Source organism: Echeneis naucrates, chromosome 10, assembly GCF_900963305.1.
Source record: "Echeneis naucrates chromosome 10, fEcheNa1.1, whole genome shotgun sequence".
In the NCBI taxonomy this organism is placed as follows: domain Eukaryota; kingdom Metazoa; phylum Chordata; class Actinopteri; order Carangiformes; family Echeneidae; genus Echeneis; species Echeneis naucrates.
The window spans coordinates 6,973,981-6,990,397 of record NC_042520.1 but is presented as its reverse complement, the minus strand read 5'-3'; the positions used below and the strand labels follow the sequence as shown (position 1 = coordinate 6,990,397).

At 39.1% G+C, this 16,417-nt stretch overlaps 1 protein-coding gene and 1 non-coding gene across 2 annotated transcripts; both read left to right on the top strand.

Annotated features, from left to right (window-relative positions):
* Window positions 1–4,007: 4,007 nt before the first annotated feature.
* Window positions 4,008–4,080, top strand: trnav-uac (transfer RNA valine (anticodon UAC)). Its single transcript has one exon. It is a non-coding gene; the product is annotated as a tRNA-Val (tRNA).
* A 4,108-nt stretch (window positions 4,081–8,188) lies between these two features.
* On the top strand, window positions 8,189–16,412 carry cstf2 (cleavage stimulation factor, 3' pre-RNA, subunit 2). Its single transcript, XM_029512594.1, has 13 exons — window positions 8,189–8,296; window positions 8,524–8,602; window positions 9,017–9,186; window positions 9,292–9,428; window positions 10,084–10,203; window positions 10,372–10,494; window positions 10,698–10,809; window positions 11,826–11,885; window positions 14,028–14,127; window positions 14,443–14,642; window positions 14,781–14,905; window positions 15,420–15,503; window positions 15,854–16,412. Exons 1-13 carry the CDS (start codon window positions 8,203–8,205, stop codon window positions 15,977–15,979), a joined length of 1,530 nt encoding a protein of 509 aa, XP_029368454.1. The 5' UTR covers window positions 8,189–8,202; the 3' UTR covers window positions 15,980–16,412.
* Window positions 16,413–16,417: the final 5 nt, after the last annotated feature.

Below are 16,417 nucleotides of genomic sequence, written 5' to 3'. Positions count from 1 at the left end.
TGTATGGTGAGTGGATAAAAACAGCTATTCCCTGTTCTCTTGACAACATGACGAAGACAAGCAAATCAAGACCAACTAGATGTTCTGATATTGAAATTGGACAAAGTGCCAGCACACGAAAAGGGTCTAATAATCACAGGTTCAGGTAAAGCTGGAAAATTCCTTATTCGGTCCATTGGCTGTTATTGCATATAAACCTCTTGCGAAGATACCTGTTGCTGGACAATTAAGGTAAATTCAGCTTCACAATCTACTCGAGGCTCAGCTTGGTGAGCAACAGCGTCGCTTTTATAGAGAGACCCACTTTGGTGGGTCAAGATTTAATCAACGGGATGTGAGAACACACCGAGAAGGAAGCAGGCACGTCTTTGTTTGGGTGAAACATTTGTCAGTGCAACATTGATGACAGTGCAGATGGCCTCACAACCTGAAGGTGGAGTCATACACTTTGTGTTTCCACAGAGAGGAACGTTTGGAGCAAAGCCTGAGATGTTCCTTGAAGCTATGCTATCAGAGGATCCACAGTAAGGTAAACATGTACAATACTCTGTTTGAGGTTGTCTTTTCTGTTTTTCTTTAAATGGTGGTGAAAACATCTGTTGTGAAGCACAAGAATCGATTGTGCAGGTTTGCCTCAACATAATCTTCGTTGGTCATTTAACCCAAAATTAAAAAAGACATCCCATATATACCAGTATACAATTTCACCTCATGCTTTGTAGCCATGCTGATACTGCCAGGATTTAATGTGCTTAAGTTCTTCTTACGTTAACATTTATACCTCCAGTCCAACACAAAGAGGTACATTTGCATTGCAGAAATGTACCACAAAAAATGAAAAAGCAACATATCTTTCCAGTAACAACAACCAACCACATGATAATCTGCACACTTCACAATGAGCTCTTTTCCATTTTGGAAATACGGTATCTTCCATACTCAAGAAACAGGCCCTATGGAAACTGATGACAATGAGATCTATGGATTGTCTTGAGTAATTGGGACACTGGAGCTGAGTTTTTCAAATGCAACTTTTCAGATTTTTTTTAACTGCACATATTAAACTGTACTCAACCCCTTGGAGTTGAACTCAGGTTACATTGAGTTAAATGATTCAGGGAGATATCCAAAAAATACTGGTACAAGAAAAATCTCCAGTAAGAAGAAGACGGTTATTCAGGAAGTAGACAGATGTTGTTGGCGCAGACATGGAGACACTGCACAGCTTAACTGCAAGAGCTAGTTTCTTAATAATAATAATGATTAGCACTCAAGATTGCAGAGAATGTGCTCCAAACGAAGGATGTTAACTGACAATGTGCACCTCAAGACATAATAAATTCAAACACATTAGACTTCACGACTTCAAAACCAGTCAAATGGATTTACCACAGAAACCTAAAGTAACTTTAGGACTTCTCTATACACCTTTCTTTTTTCCCCAGCATTTTCCTAGAGTAAGTTAAACATGATGGGATTACAGGGTCTTGTCTTTTGAAATACCTGAGTACTTAATACTCGCAACCTTTCTGTTTATCACCAACATTTTCTATTTCCGTCTTGCTCTCTTTCTATTATGAATCAGTTTTAACAGTTAGTATCACAAAATTAATTCCTCTTGTAAGTAACACAAATTCACCAGGACATCACAACCCCCGAAGAGGTGATCATAGCGGACTATCAGCTGAGAATTTACCATGAAGAAGGTTTGACTTATGTTCCCTCTGCAGCAGGTACGAATGTCACGCTGTAGAGTAAGTGAAGCAATACGGAACAACATTCTCAGTGGTTTATGTTGTTTGTTGTGTTTGCAAAGTTCACACCTTCGAAAATATCTTGTCTGAATTCCTTGAGGTTCAAAGAAATGCACTAAATGCACTGACTTCCTCAAAAATTTACTGCAAGGCAGATTTTTGAAATGTGGTAAATTCATTAATATATCTGCAGTTTTCAGCACATTACTGCCATACAGAGTCAGGCACTGAGTCTGGTTTCTCATGGGTAATACACAAAAATGCACTTCATGCAGACGGGAAGCAGGAAAAATAAATAGGAGGTAACAACAACAACAACAACAACAACAACAACAACACACCACACAAAAAGCAAATCAAATATGAAATTGAAATGAAGAAGGGTCAATTTTTCAGACCAGCATATTAATTTAGTCAGATTAGCCGCCATATTTTTGGTAAACAACAACCCTTCATCCTTCAAGTTATCATCTAAGAACAACAGAAAAGGACAGCCATTTTCGTGATATGGACAGATAATTAATTGTGTCACTTTACATCAAAAACAAGAGGTCAACGGGGCACTGTGTGTTGTACATGAAAACCTCAGACTAGCCATCCCGTGAACCCTGTTCACAGCCTACAATGTGGATGAGTTTTGTGGGTGGGTGACTGTGCAGACCAAATGTGTCAGGACTTGATTTAGACATAAAATGTTAACACTTAGTGATCAGCCATGAGATGAAAAGTCTCACAAGAAATATAGACGTAAAGAAAGTGCAACTGAGGAGGGGAATTATATTCATCATGTTTGTTGGACATAGATACACATATTGCGTTTTTGTTGAGAGGCACTTGATGTTTACAACAGGATCATTGGGATCAGAAATTTCAAGACAAAAATTTGGCGTCAGTTCACCGAGTCACACATTAGTGTCTGGAAACAAGCTCATATTTTGCCTACAAGATCGTAAACAAAGATTTAGAACTGAAACAATGGACCAAATAGTGAACAGAGAGAAAATTAACCATTATCATTTGGCTTTCAATAAGTTACAAGACATTTTCTGGTCCCAGCCACTGAAATGTGGAATGCTTTAGGTTTTAAGTTTTACTTATTGTAGCCAAATAATGTAGAATTTCTTTAGGTTTTGGCTGTTTGGTTGGGAAAATAAGATATTCAATCAAACAGGAAACGAGATTAGGTGTCAATAAATTGTGTTGGGCACATTTTTTATGAAATTACCATTTTTATAGACCACACGATTCATTGATCCAGGAAGGACAACCTTGTTAGATTAACTACAAAAGAAAATAATGTTCAGGGCCTCATGGAAATGATGTTTTTGATGGTAATTAAACTCCAAATATTAATTTTAAACTCCAAATATGGCACTGGACAACAAAGGTGACTGTCACTGATTTTTGCTGTCACATGCACATATTGTATGTTAGGTAAATTCAGAGCCAGTGAAATAGATCCAAAAACTTCTCTAATTTAGATCCTCCTCACAAATTAATCTGCCCTCTCTATTAACTCTGGCCTGTTGTGTCGGAGCCAGGATCAGTAAAAATACGACCTATGGCTGCCGCTCAAGTTGTGTTATTGTACCCGGTGATAAACAGATGCAGCTGTCATCCCCAATTTTTCCAGGGGGAGCCTTATGACCTCCCCTTCACTGACACCTAAGGAAGCAGGAAGGTTTCAGTCAAAACAGCTAAAAATGGAAGAATAAAGTTCAAAGTAGACTGGATTACTGAGCTATACTCATCTATATTGTTGCCCTCTTTCTTTTTGTTTTGCTGTGGCTGTGTGTAGCCTGTAAAACATTAAACATAAACAAAACAGTAGTTGGCCAAGAGTGTTCACCTTTTGTGTATGTTAGTAAGCTGTATGTGTGTTTGTTTGTGTTCGTGTGCTGTGGCCAGCCTGTTACAACTCTGACCCAGACTGGCCTCAGTGTCCTTTTCCAAGTTTAAAGGGGCCCATGTTGTTAAAGCTGCGGAATAAGGCGGAGAAGCCGGAGGACATGATCCGGGTTAGCAGCTCGGTGGTCGGATGTCATCCACCGTGATCCGCCATAAGAGCCGGGCTGAGCATGTGGTGTGAATCCGAGGGAGACGCCTCGCTGCGGGGTCCGGTCTCTCTGCGTGTGGCTCACCCCCGAAGAGACGAGCAGCAGACCGGCGGATCGGAAGGACCGAGCCGGTCACAAGAAACAGAAAGCGGAAGGAGCTCTTTAAAAGTGCTCCGGCAGAGGGCCCCGATCATCTGGTTCCATAGTGTAGCGGTTATCACGTCTGCTTTACACGCAGAAGGTCCTGGGTTCGAGCCCCAGTGGAACCAGCTTGTTTTTCCTTTTTGTCCCTGAAGTCCGGGTTTGGTCATTTTCAGGGTAATTACATCAAACAATGGAGCTGCAGATAAAATCCGGCTCTGCGACTCAAACCGGACCGAGTGCATGAAGAAAACGTTGTTCAGCCCAACAGCAAATGAAGTGTTGAGAGAGAAAAAGTGACCTTTCATAGTAAAAACTGAACTTTATGAAAAATGGTGGAAACAGCATTTCCATCATTTTTAAAGAATGACTAAATAACAGCTACAATCCACGCCTCGTAGCTGCATACTAAATATCAACCAGCCGAGCTGCAGTCACAGCAATGAGTAATGCCAGAAGTGTTTCGCACAACAAAATGATGATCATGAGCTTTGACTACTTGTGTGTTAAAAGTAATCACTGCATTGTATCCTCGGACACAGAAATCTGGGTTGATTTCCCAAAAAATTTAGAAATGTGTGCGTTATGGCCAGTAACATTTTAAGTGGGGTCAGTCTATCTGAGAGTTTCACTGTGTCTGCAGCCTACTGTATGTAATGAAATTTCCAATTTGTTTTCATATGAATATGACGTCGCTGTGACCTTGAACTTTGACCTGTGACTGACCAGACCTTAAAGCAAAATAAAACAAAAATTTGGCAATAGATTATTTACAAAAATGATCCGGCATGGCCTGGCGTACGTGCACATATATCTGGAGGGATAACCTTCAAATATAATGTCTCAGGCCCTGGCTGCTCCTTTTGGCACAAAATGGGGAAACAGCCACACACTTTATTAAAAGTCCTCACACGGTTTTATAAAAGTGTACTATAAATTTAACTTTCCATTTTATCAATGTACAATTATTGTGGTGTTTAGGAGGAAATGCAATATATAAGTCAATCAGACTAACATTTATTCACATCCTCTGTCTCACTGAGCTATGAGAAATAGGACTATCATTTTGAAACGTTCTAGCACAGCACCTCAGAACAGCTAGAGTGGAGTTTAAAACAAAAGTGCCTTTGACAAAAGCACAGGTCGATCAAACATGGCTAATGCTTCATGTTGAATCTAGTGATCATTATTTTTGATTCTTTTGATCACACACAGTTATGATAAGGTTTGTGGGCTCTAATATGTGATTGTTTTCTCACTGTTTCGCTCTTTAATTGAACAATGGCAGCAATTTGTTAGCAGGGGCTTTTATTTCACCAGTTTTTGTTTCCTAGCACTTTATCCTGCAGGCAACCAGTATTTACAAAAGTAATTGGGGTATAATTCATTTCTCCTTTCCTCTAAAATGTCTAGTTTTTATTCCTTTGTTCCCCATAGTCTTGTTTTCTAAGACTCATCTCAGGTTTCAGTACCGGGCCAATAATTTGTATAATAATCATACTATGACAATACGAAATAATCAGATCCAACTGAGCAAAGTTAGAAAATATACTCAGTAGCCACTTCATTAATTGTGCCTATAAAATCTAAAATAAAGGTGTGCATTAGACATAAAATAGTGTAAAATCCACTCAGCCTCAAATTCTATCTTTCGAAAGATTATAATTTTCAGTTTAGACATTGGCATGTTTCTGGTGTTTTGCCAAACCAATTAAAAAAATATAAAAAAAGGCAGAATATCAGAAAACCACTTGCGGCACCAATAAATACAAATGCAAAAATAGACACACTTCAATAAACGTATGACACTGTCATTCAAAAGGGATCATTAGAATGATTGTAGTTGTAGAATGTGTTGTAGATGGATGGTATTGGATTGCAATAAATTACATAGGCGTGCCTAATAATGTACCAAGACACAGTATTTTTTGTGATTTATATGAAATGCCATGCAAATGCATTTTGTATTTAAACGTCCATGTACTGTTGTAAAATTAGATACAACATGTTCACAATTTCCTGAAATGAATATACTTGTAATCAAGAAAAAAAATCTGTAGATTCATGGATATTGGCAATAGTTGTTAGTTGCAACTCTAGCTAGAAGCATACTTAGAGTGGAGAGTATAGCGCATTAGATTAAAAAAAAAATATCGAAATTTAAAGTGAGTGATGCCAATCTGCCCTGGCCCCACACACCATCACTCCACCAGCTTTGGTACAAACAGTTAAAAGTTTTGTGTAATCCATCAAAGAAATACACAGGCACTGGAGAAAACATAACCTCCTCGGTGATGACAATAATTAGCCTCATCCCAATCACTGTATTCATCAGGACTGCACAAATGTTTGAGGGAAAGCTGCCGACTTCTAATGTTGTTTGCTATGTTCACGTGAATGGCATTACTACATTTTGCAGCAAAAACAAAAAAAGTAATGTTTAAAAAAAAAACAAAAAAAAAAAAAAACCAACAACTACAAACCACCCACATAGCTCAGCTTGTTAAGGATTGTAATATGGTATGGCCCAAAACTTCACACACTACTTCACACACTGCTCCTAAATACATTAATATATAGTATCAAAATATATTAAAGTTAATTGACTGCTAATATACCCTTATATCACTGAGATAACTATATCTGCTCTAAAAGTCTGATAGCTCTCGATTATGTCTCAGAACAAAGCCCTGCAGTACCCACCAATGTTCAGGTGAAGATAAAAAACAAACCCATCACAGGAAGCAACTTAACATTTAAGATCAAATGCGCTCTCCAGGGCTAAACCTCAAAGCAAATATTCATGCCTTTGACCGAAATTGGTACCAATGTGCAAAATACGGTTTGAAGACTTGTCAACCAAGCACTTTGTCTGCACAAACTGAGTAATAATCATGTCCAAAATAATATTAACTAACCAATGTCAAATGAGCCTCACTTTTCAAAAACAACAATGATTAAAAAAAAAAAAAAAAGGGAAAAGAAAAAAAATCACCAAAGCAGCTACTGACAAGAATTGTCAGCAAAATACACCAATATAGTCAATAAGCTTTTGGAAAAACAGTACTGACAGACAATCCAAACGCTGAAAACAACTCAATTTCCAGATTATGTGGCAAATCAGGACTACGCTGACATCAACTACTATCACACGTTTATGGAACCTGGAGTGTGCCTGTGTAATCATGGACTCAAATAGTCATAAAGTGCTCACAAAACAATTGATCAACTGATTGGCAATATATACACTGAGTATAATATTGCCTTTTCCCATTCACCAGAGCCGTTGGAGTTTACTACGTTGTGTGAAAAGATAAGATAAGATTCCTCCTCTGATTAAAGGCGCTACAATATATACACCACCAATGTTTTCTGCTCAGTGTGATCTGCAAGTTCAATTGATCAGCAGTTTGATTCTCAGTTTCTTTAGCGTTCCCCTATTGAGCAAATTCATCAAAAAGGACTCAAAGAGGATCTTTGAAAATACTTTGAAGTGCACCTAACAGGAAACTAATTACTGCCTGTTGCACATGCCACAATTAGGTTTAATTTTTTTTGGTGTTGTGTGAACAGGTGTGTGATATTATCCAGGCGCAGCCATGCAGCCACTTCCTTCAACTTCACTAACATAATCACTCAGCGATAGATTCAACCAAACATTCTTCTTTTTGAGGACAACTGATGCCACTACATAGATAAGCAGTTAATAAATGAATAAATGCATGTATGTTGTATTATTACTAATAACCTAATTCACAAAGGTCTGGTGTCACCTCTGACCTGAGAGTAGCTTAAATCAGACAGCTGTCTGCTGACACAGCAGCCCCCATCACAGCAGACAGACGACATTAGGATGACTTAACTTTACACCCTGCACCAACACACTCACCTGATCTTCTGCTCAGCTTTTGTCTTGCAGGTGAAATGTTGGACTTTAGCGGCGTTTCATGATTTTTTTTTGTCGGTCACAATGTGAACTAGCGGCTAACTGCGGACAACAGCGCCATCTATTATTTTTTTTTTTTTACAACAACCTACGGCCGCTTTTGACGCTTTTCTACAGCGCATCCCGCTTTCAGACAGCCATTATGTTTTTTATGATTAGAAATAAGAATAAAAAAACTTCGGTCAACGTGGTAAACGTGACAGAAGACGTCACACGGACTCTATTTGAATCTGGCCCCCTTTTTCCGTCCACCGGAAGCGGATCCTTCTCATTTCCTGGTGTCACCTTAGTTTCAGTCCCCAAGATGGCGAACGTAGCTGGTGCTGTCGCGGCTGCTGCGGCCGCTGCTGCCGCCAGCAGAGACCCGGCCGTTGACCGGTCGTTACGGTCCGTTTTCGGTAAGTTTGGATCCGGTAATCTCTCCGGTACCGATCCTCAGATACGTAATTTCCGTTTAGACTAACGGGGGATGAATGGAGGCTGGCTAGCCGACATGGCTGAGCTCGGCAACGACGGAACAAAACTTCACGCTGCACGAGAAAACAAGCGAATAAGTCTGGAAATTAAAAACTGGTCACTTTTACTGTCGTTATAACTTTCGAATTATTTTTCCTGTTTGCTTTAGTGGGAAACATTCCTTATGAAGCCACAGAAGAACAGCTGAAAGACATCTTTTCTGAGGTGGGACTTGTTGTCAGCTTCAGGTGAGTGCAAGAGGAAACCATGCAGTCAGTCAGCAATGTGCACATCCAGCTTCACCAGGAAAAGGCTGTTGTCTATCAACATCGTATATTTAATAGTTTTTAACAGATGCATATTTCCTTCTTTTTCTTTTATCTCAATGTGATGGGGTGTGTTTTGTTTCATACAATCTCCCACCCTTAAGTGGAGCTTTATTCCTGTATACTCAGTTATCAACAGGTATAACTAATGTAATCAGTCCTGCAATAATTGAGTTTTTTGATGAACTTTTTTTAAGACGTAGTAACTTGAGGATATGATCATTTGGGGGACATTATCCAAAGCATCCAGACCACCTCTGTCTTCTTTCTCTGTTTGTTTGTAGCATGGGTTGGGTGGAGTGGAGTTTATCATCATTTCTATTCTCTGATTTTCAGGTTAGTATATGACAGAGAGACAGGAAAGCCAAAGGGATATGGCTTCTGTGAATATCAAGACCAGGAAACGGCCCTCAGTGCCATGCGGAACCTGAATGGGAGAGAGTTCAGCGGTCGAGCTCTCCGTGTCGACAACGCTGCCAGTGAGAAAAACAAAGAAGAGCTCAAAAGTACGTGTTTATCTTATTGTAACAGTCAAATGAGCTGGGTTTGTTTTGTATTTTTGAATTTATTGTTAAAAATAAATAGTTTTCTTATATTTTTCTCATACATAGGTTTGGGAACTGGAGCCCCTATTATTGAATCTCCTTATGGGGACAGCATCCAGCCTGAGGAGGCCCCAGAGTCCATCAGCCGAGCTGTGGCCAGTCTGCCACCAGAACAGATGTTTGAGCTTATGAAACAGATGAAGGTGGGCTGGTTTGATACCTCAAGAATTTAACTAGCAACTATTTTAGCTCTTTGCATGGAACATTTTCAAATATAATACAGGTCATACACTAATTGGACTGTTTTCCTCTCCTTTGCTACTTGGTCTTTGATTAATTAACTTGGCATTTCCAGAGAGAAGTTAGCTACTTTCTTTGAATTACTTCCAGGATGACAACTATATGCAGATGCGATTCCTTTGCTTTCATTAATAGAGGCTTTTCTGTACAGCCTGTCTCTCACAGCTCTGCCAGAGAAGCTTTATCTTTGCACAGCTGGCAGACTGCTTCATTAAGTTCAATGAAATGACACACTGCAGGCATTTTCCTCAGTACTGGTGAAAAAGCAGTTGTTTTTTATTTTTGTCAATAGGACAGCTCATTATGCTGATCAGATGAGTGTTTGGGCTCTGATACTGCTACCACCATCACTGATATCACTGCTCCTCTTTGTCCAAAGTTTTTCGCTGATGCAGTACATTGGCAATATATCTGAGGAAACTGTGGATGGCAACAAATGAAGACTATCTGTCAAACTAGTCAAGAAGAAGAAACAAAGTTTTTTTTTTTTTTTTTGGTGCTTCCCAGTTGTGAGTTTCCATGTATTCTGCTCCATTAAATTTTTCTTTTTTTCTCCAGCTCTGTGTGCAGAACAGTCCGCAGGAAGCAAGGAACATGCTGCTGCAGAACCCTCAGCTGGCTTACGCTCTGTTGCAGGCCCAAGTGGTGATGCGGATTGTTGACCCTGAGATAGCCTTGGTGAGAGATAGATGACTCTGAATGAAATGATTAGTTAACTCCTTTTATTTGATATCAGGTTAATTTGGCTGTTACCTTTTCTTTTGACCACAGATATAAATGTTAGTCTGCACTCACGAGTCAAAAGAATTTTTTTCAGAAATACTTTTCTATACGCACTGCATACAGAAAATGCTCCACCGTCAGACTACAGTCCAGCCCCTGGTTCCCAGTGGACAGGTTGGAGGAGCACCACCAGTGAATCCACCTCCTGCACAGTCTACTGTGCCAGTGTCTCAGCCACAGCCTGTTGTAAGTCAAACACTCTTTCTCTTTTTAAAGAAATTCTCATTCATTTCATTCATGTTAAATTTGTTTACTCAACAAACGTGACAATACATACACAACACAGAGAATCGGTAACGTTTAGAAAATTATCAAGATGAAAGTTTCTGGTTAAATGTGTTTTCTTTCTTATTTGTTCTTTTTACTTTAATTATTTGGAATATAATCAGCCTGGGATGCACATCAATGGAGCCCCTCAAATGATGCAGCCCCCCAACATGGGTGTTGTCCCTGGACCAATGGCTGGACCAGGGCCTGGACCAGGACAAGTGGGACCTCCAGGTAATCATTAAACTGCCTGCCTAACTACATCAACTGAAGCATGTATGTTCCAAGATAGTGATTACTATGGTCATTTTGTTATTGTGTGAGGTGTGACTGTTTCATTGCGTCAGTTTCCCTCAACCACAAACTGCTTCCAGTTCTTTATTCCTCTTTTAAGTCGGGCCAGAAAAGAGAACCCTACTTTTAAAAACAACAAAATCTTCTCTGTAATTCTATACTTTCACTGTGGTATATTTGTGTTCAGTTGATGCCTCACAATTATGACTCTAGTTTATTGGTTTCTGCTTATTTTGTCTTATGTAATGCGGATTTTTACTAATTTCTAAATTTGAAAACTTTATGAAATTGAAGAACCCTTCAGATATCTGGAATATTTTATGCTAAAAAGCATTGACTGCATTGATTGGCGTTTTTGAAAGCAAACTTTTAATTGTTTGGAAATAAAGTCAAATAAAGGAGATTAAATAATGTAGACAAGGATATACAGTAACAGTTCTCCACATAGATTAAAAAATGTCCAATCTTTTTAGGAGTTCCAGGTATGTGAGGATTTAAGTAGCATTTCAGTTATTTTAGTTTTTACATGTGTAAAATTGCCCTCCACCCTTCTAGCCTTTTTTAAGGTACTACCACAAATGCAGCTCACCGAGCAGCAGCAGCAGCAACTGAGTAAAAATACTGAAAATATGTTTTTTTAAGTTGAACTACAGTCATGGCTCATTGAGATCACTAGATGTCACCAGAGTCTTTTTGGTAAAAATGCTTTATGACCGGCACAGTATATTTTGTCTTGAGCATGGCTTTGAATTTTCACTAAACCTCTGGTGTTATATTCTTCATCTCTAAATGATACTTAGTAATGAAAACTAAAAGTCCATTCTTTGCGCCTGTTTGTGTGTGTGTCTGTGTGGGAAGATTGATTTCATCAGCACACTTCAAACTTCTCTGTGAGTGTTGCTTTGCTTTCTTGAGTCTTGTGTCTCCTGTTCTTCTCACTTTTAATGCTGGCTCAGGAAACCTTCAGAATTCTCCCACAGGATCATCTGGACAAGCTGCTATCGAGCGTCCTCAAGGTATCAATGTACTCCCTCCGTTCAGCAGTCAGGTGCTAGGACTGTAATGGAGTGGCTACTGTCCAAACTCTCAACAAAAATGCGACAATTTAGTGTTCGCTTATTGCATGTTTTTCAAAAAAAAAAAATATATACTTACTTTAATCAAATATCAGCCATTTCTCATTCAGTGGTTATCAGGCCTGTTTATATAAAGATTCTGATGGTGGAGATTTGTACAGATATAGCAGAATGTATTGTGTCACGAGAGTCAGAGAATGATGGTGACAGTGAATATTTGCATGCATTAAATACTTAAACTCAGGTCTTCCGAGATAATTGAAATTGTTAGATAATATTTTTAACTGACTTTTCATTTTAGAAAAATATTACCCATTTGTATGAATAAAAAAACTTTTGCTGCCTTAAATTAGATAAGTGGATCAGAGAAAAGAAAAACAAATATGCCACTAAAAAGGTGATTAAATACACAGTACTCAGAATAGAGTCAAATGACTGAGTCTGTATACAATTTAATAAAAAATGAGAAGAAATGGCAAATCCAAAACCTGAAAATATTGAGCAAAACAGCATCTTCAGAAGATAACTTATCAGAACCATTTATATTTGATTAGCAGAGATGACTTGGTCGACTCCACATAACAAACATGCAAAGGCGTTTGAGGCCAGCACTCTTGTAGTCAACAGTCTGATGACCATCAGTACAAATGACCACTTAAGAAGCTCTCAGCTCATCAGATTGTCCCTTCTGGTCAGCTATTTGATTGTCCTTTGTTAGCCTGCGGTACTTGTGCAAGTTTGACTGCAATCTTAAACTGGCTTTTTGAGCTGGGCATAAAAAAAGAAAAAAATTAGGCAGCTTGTTTTTGAATGTTCTCTCTTAGGGTGGCTTATACTTAAGAAAAACTGACAACGTCATAGAGACTTGCCCTTAGCAAGAGAGAACAGTAAGAGGTGAGTCAGAGATGATGTGTTCACTGAGTGGGACTGGTGCATTCAGGTATTTTATTACAAAAGTTGACAGTTGAGGTTTGGTTTACTCATCAACAGTGGCAAAGGTGACTCCTAAGATAAGACACTTAGAAAATAGGAGACACTGGACACGATTTTAGGTGTAGTGTGACCGAATTATGTCTGATGGATAATGCAAATCCCCAGTTACAACCTTGTTGTAACTTAGAGAAGACATGCACTGTTACCAAGAATTTGCCTGAGAATCCTCACATTTTAAAAAGTGAGCGGTAAAAAAAAGAAAATAAAATGAACCTCTGAAACCTTTTGTCAGTTAGGGGCTTCTCTTTGTACAGCCGTTAACTACAGCAGCATACATAATTAGAAAAATGCTTCCCATACCTTTACCTGGAATCTGTCGTCTATATTACTTTTCTTGAGATATTAGACTGCTCCAGACGGTCTACATTCTATTGTTTGCAGTTATGAGATGGCTTAACAATGCATTAAACTATGTAGGAACATTATATATATTATATAACACGAACATTTAGCAATGTTGTTAGACACGTCTAACATGATGGGGGACTTGAGTGAATGATTGGATCTCAGTTACTGTCACAAACCTTATATCCCGTAATATCGTCCCTTGCGTCTTCTTCCAGTATTTGTGTCATTGGATCTGTAATTAAGATGATACACCCAAAGTACCTTATCCTCTTTGTGCATTCTTCTTGTGGCAAAATTGTTATAAGACACAAATATAAAAATATGTTCAATTGATGTTTATTTTTGTTTGTTTGGTTTGTTGTTGTTTTTTGTTTTTTTTTATCCTTGTGGAAGATTTGTTTGTTTTTTGGCTCTGACGGCATGTGATTCAAACCTGTTACTCCCTCTTAATGTTGATGGAAGACCAATATTTTCTCCCTTTTTTCTTTCCTGCATTTTGGTGTTTTTCCTGATCGTTCTCCTGATGTTTCCCTGTGTGTTGTAACTTTCAGCTGTGGCAGTTTGATGTGGTCACTGTGTATTTTATTGTATCAATTGTGCGGTGATGTTTTTTCTCGGAAATCCATCCTGGGCAAACATCAACCTCTTTTATACTATTGTGTGATTTCTTTGAACTGCATTATTACCCAGTGTTACACAATATACTCTGGTCAGTAACAACACGTGACTTTGTCCTCTTAGGACCAGGTGGAATCCCCCCCAGAGGTTTACTGGGAGACGGACCAAATGATCCCAGAGGAGGAACTCTGCTGTCTGTCACTGGAGAAGTCATTGACCCCAAGTAAGTCATTTTATTCACTTAATATTATTAATAATAAAATTATTAATCATATTAGTTTTCTATGCCTAACCCTATCCCTAGCTAAGAAGTCCAATGATTAGTTTATTTTTAAGAGCCAAATGCCCTGCCCAATAGAGTTTGTTGCTTCAGTTGTGCGATTAAACAAACAAAAGAAATTGGTGGGACTTTGTCTGTTCAGTGTTATAAAAATGTAATCTTCCTCAATGAGTCGTCATAGGCAGGATTTGTTAGTGCAGGAGTTGAAACACAAGACACTCCGTTTAATCTGTTCTCGTTTTGTCTGGAAACCTTTAGCCGGGGCTATATGGCAGCACCCCCTCCCCACCAAGCTCCACCTGTACACATGGGTCAAATGGCAAGTGGACCCCCTCCAGATATGAGAGGACCTCCAATGGACATGAGAGGCCCACCCATGGGTGAACCACGAAACATTATGGGTGACCCCAGAGGGCCCCCCATGATGGAACCAAGAGGGCCTCCAATGGAAACCAGAGGTACGTGCTCTCACAGCTCTCTTCCCTTTGGCTGCTGTGGTTTCGCAAAAACCTGTTTCCTCATAGTCATAGTTTCCTCATTTATTCTTAATGTCATTGTTTTGATAATGTTTCACCGTGGCTTTGTTTTCACTGCAGGTCGTGACCCAAGAGCGATGGACGCTCGTGGGCCAGTGACAGCACAAAGGGTCCCCATGGCAGGAGGAATGCAAGGCCCCGTTCCTCATAGCATGGGTCCAAATGCTCCTCCACCTGCGAGAGCGGTAATAGTCGCACTTCATATCTTTGTCTCCTGTTGTTCAGTTTGTGACCAATGGACCTCTATGTTGTGTTAAGAATGAGAACTCAACCGAGTAGCTCACAAACAGAAGAGGGGGTGATCTTGTTGTCATAATCAATAACTTAGTCCCTTATTTATGACTATGACCTTAATTTGGAGTTTAACCTTCTGTGATGTAGTTTTGGGGGAGTCCTAAAAGCAGCAGCACCCTCTAATCAGCTGAATCATAAAATTTTGTTACTTTTAGTTTTTCGCTGGTTGATTTAGTTAGTTGGATTAAAAAAAATGTAATTCATTTGAATTTGGGAGTTTTGAGGAAGACAGTTGTAAAATGGAAACTCTTAATCTCTCCTTGTTTGTTCCATTTTCTATAAATGATTTAAAACTATCAATAACTGTTGCAACAGTCACTGGAATGTGGTCTGGCAGAAGTCAGTGCATTCTAGTAATTACCTTCCTTCTAAACACTGATAACAAGCATTGTGTATGCCCTGCAGGGTCCTGGTCTTTCTGGTGCTCCGCCGTCAGGAGGCGGCTTCAGTCCAGGGCAGAACCAGGTCTCCACCCAGGACCAGGAGAAGGTTGGTGCCACTTAGTCTGTCACCCATTGAATAGCCTTAGTCATTAATATTTAGATATTTTCACACATTAACATACAGAGTGGGCCTTGACCATTTACCAGCAGTTAGGCATAGATTAGCATCTGAGTCCATCAGCAAATCGGTAGAAAACAAATGATCTCTAATCTTGCTTTGTCATTCACTGGTTGCCTTGTCATCAGCATTCCGTATTTCGTCAGGAGAAAAACTAGTGTTGTGTAAATGCAGAAGAATAGTTTCTTAAAAAATGTAAGATGTTCTCTGCTATCTTTGTTTCTTTGGTGTGTGAATGGAAACACATTTTACTGACAATTGTTCTTTTCCTTTTCTAGGCTGCCCTGATAATGCAAGTCCTGCAACTGACCCCAGAACAGATCGCCATGTTGCCCCCAGAACAGCGGCAGAGCATCCTCATCCTCAAAGAGCAGATTCAGAAGACTGCTGGAGGAGCGCCATGATGGACAAAAATCAAAGGACAGAGGTGGATTAAGTTTCTTTTTCTATTACTCAAATTTTCATCATGGATGGAACGTTCCTTTATTAGGAAAAACTTCTTGCACCATCACAGGAGAGTCTAAATTCTGTTATCTTATCTTGTACATATTTTGATTTTAGGAGCCCACACTGACTGTCATCAACATGTCTGAAAACACTTCCTTAGTTTGCAACGATGTATAGTTGTTTTTTTCCCCCCTAATTCTTATTGTCTGTTTTCTGTGTGAAAGTGTAAAGTTTGTGCTTGTGAATTAAAAAATAAGCAAAACTTTTGAGAGGATGATGAATGCTGGACAGAGCTGGAATTTCATGCTTTTCCTCCAAAGCCAATTGTTTTCATGCTATTGCTCTGGAAAATGTTTGTCTGAATCTTGTTTTGTCAATAAAAATTAAAACACTTA

Coding starts and splice junctions, on each gene's coding strand:
- cstf2 (XM_029512594.1), top strand. CDS start 8,203: ATGGCGAACGTAGCTGGTGCTGTCGCGGCTGCTGCGGCCGCTGCTGCC. Junction 8,297..8,523: donor GTCGTTACGGTCCGTTTTCG/GTAAGTTTGGAT, acceptor TGTTTGCTTTAG/TGGGAAACATTCCTTATGAA. Junction 11,886..14,027: donor TGCTATCGAGCGTCCTCAAG/GTATCAATGTAC, acceptor TTGTCCTCTTAG/GACCAGGTGGAATCCCCCCC.